The sequence below is a fragment of the Buceros rhinoceros genome, unplaced genomic scaffold (genome assembly GCF_000710305.1).
Source record: "Buceros rhinoceros silvestris isolate BGI_N320 unplaced genomic scaffold, ASM71030v1 scaffold31998, whole genome shotgun sequence".
NCBI lineage: Eukaryota > Metazoa > Chordata > Aves > Bucerotiformes > Bucerotidae > Buceros > Buceros rhinoceros.
The window spans coordinates 1,958-2,317 of NW_010426790.1; the positions used below are offsets into that span (position 1 = coordinate 1,958).

A 360-nucleotide genomic window follows, 5' to 3' on the forward strand; every position below is an offset into this window, starting at 1 on the left:
TCGGCCCGTTGGCTGGTGCTCTCAGGGAAGGCTGAGAGGGCGGTGAAGGTGCTGCAGCGGGTGGCCAGGATCAACGGGAGGAAGGAGGAAGGGGAGAAGATCACGGTGGAGGTACGGTGGCCCCCTGGGGGGGGTGGGTTGTGGTGTTCCACCCCTGGCCCCACCAACCTCCCCCACCTGTGTCCCCCGCTCCAGAACCTGAGGACCAACATGAAGGAGGAGCTGGCAGGGCTGAAGTCCTCCTACACCATCTCCGACCTGGTCCGGACCCCTGTCATCCGGCACATCTTCTGCTGCCTCTCCATCGTCTGGTGGGGCGAGGGCAGGCGGGAGGAGACTGGGGCGGGGAGGAGGAGGAGG

At 66.7% G+C, this 360-nt stretch overlaps 1 protein-coding gene across 1 annotated transcript in view; it reads left to right on the forward strand.

The window, feature by feature from the left end:
* Positions 1 to 311, forward strand: part of LOC104498291 (solute carrier family 22 member 6-A-like) — a gene marked incomplete at its 3' end in the record, with an annotated part of 2,183 nt that extends 1,872 nt beyond the window's left edge. The window contains exons 5-6 of the mRNA XM_010141647.1: positions 1 to 111; positions 196 to 311. The exon at positions 1 to 111 is cut by the window's left edge and continues 12 nt beyond it. Coding sequence (XP_010139949.1) covers positions 1 to 111; positions 196 to 311 — 227 coding nt within the window. The remainder of the gene's footprint in view (positions 112 to 195) is intronic.
* Between the last annotated feature and the right edge of the window lie 49 nt (positions 312 to 360).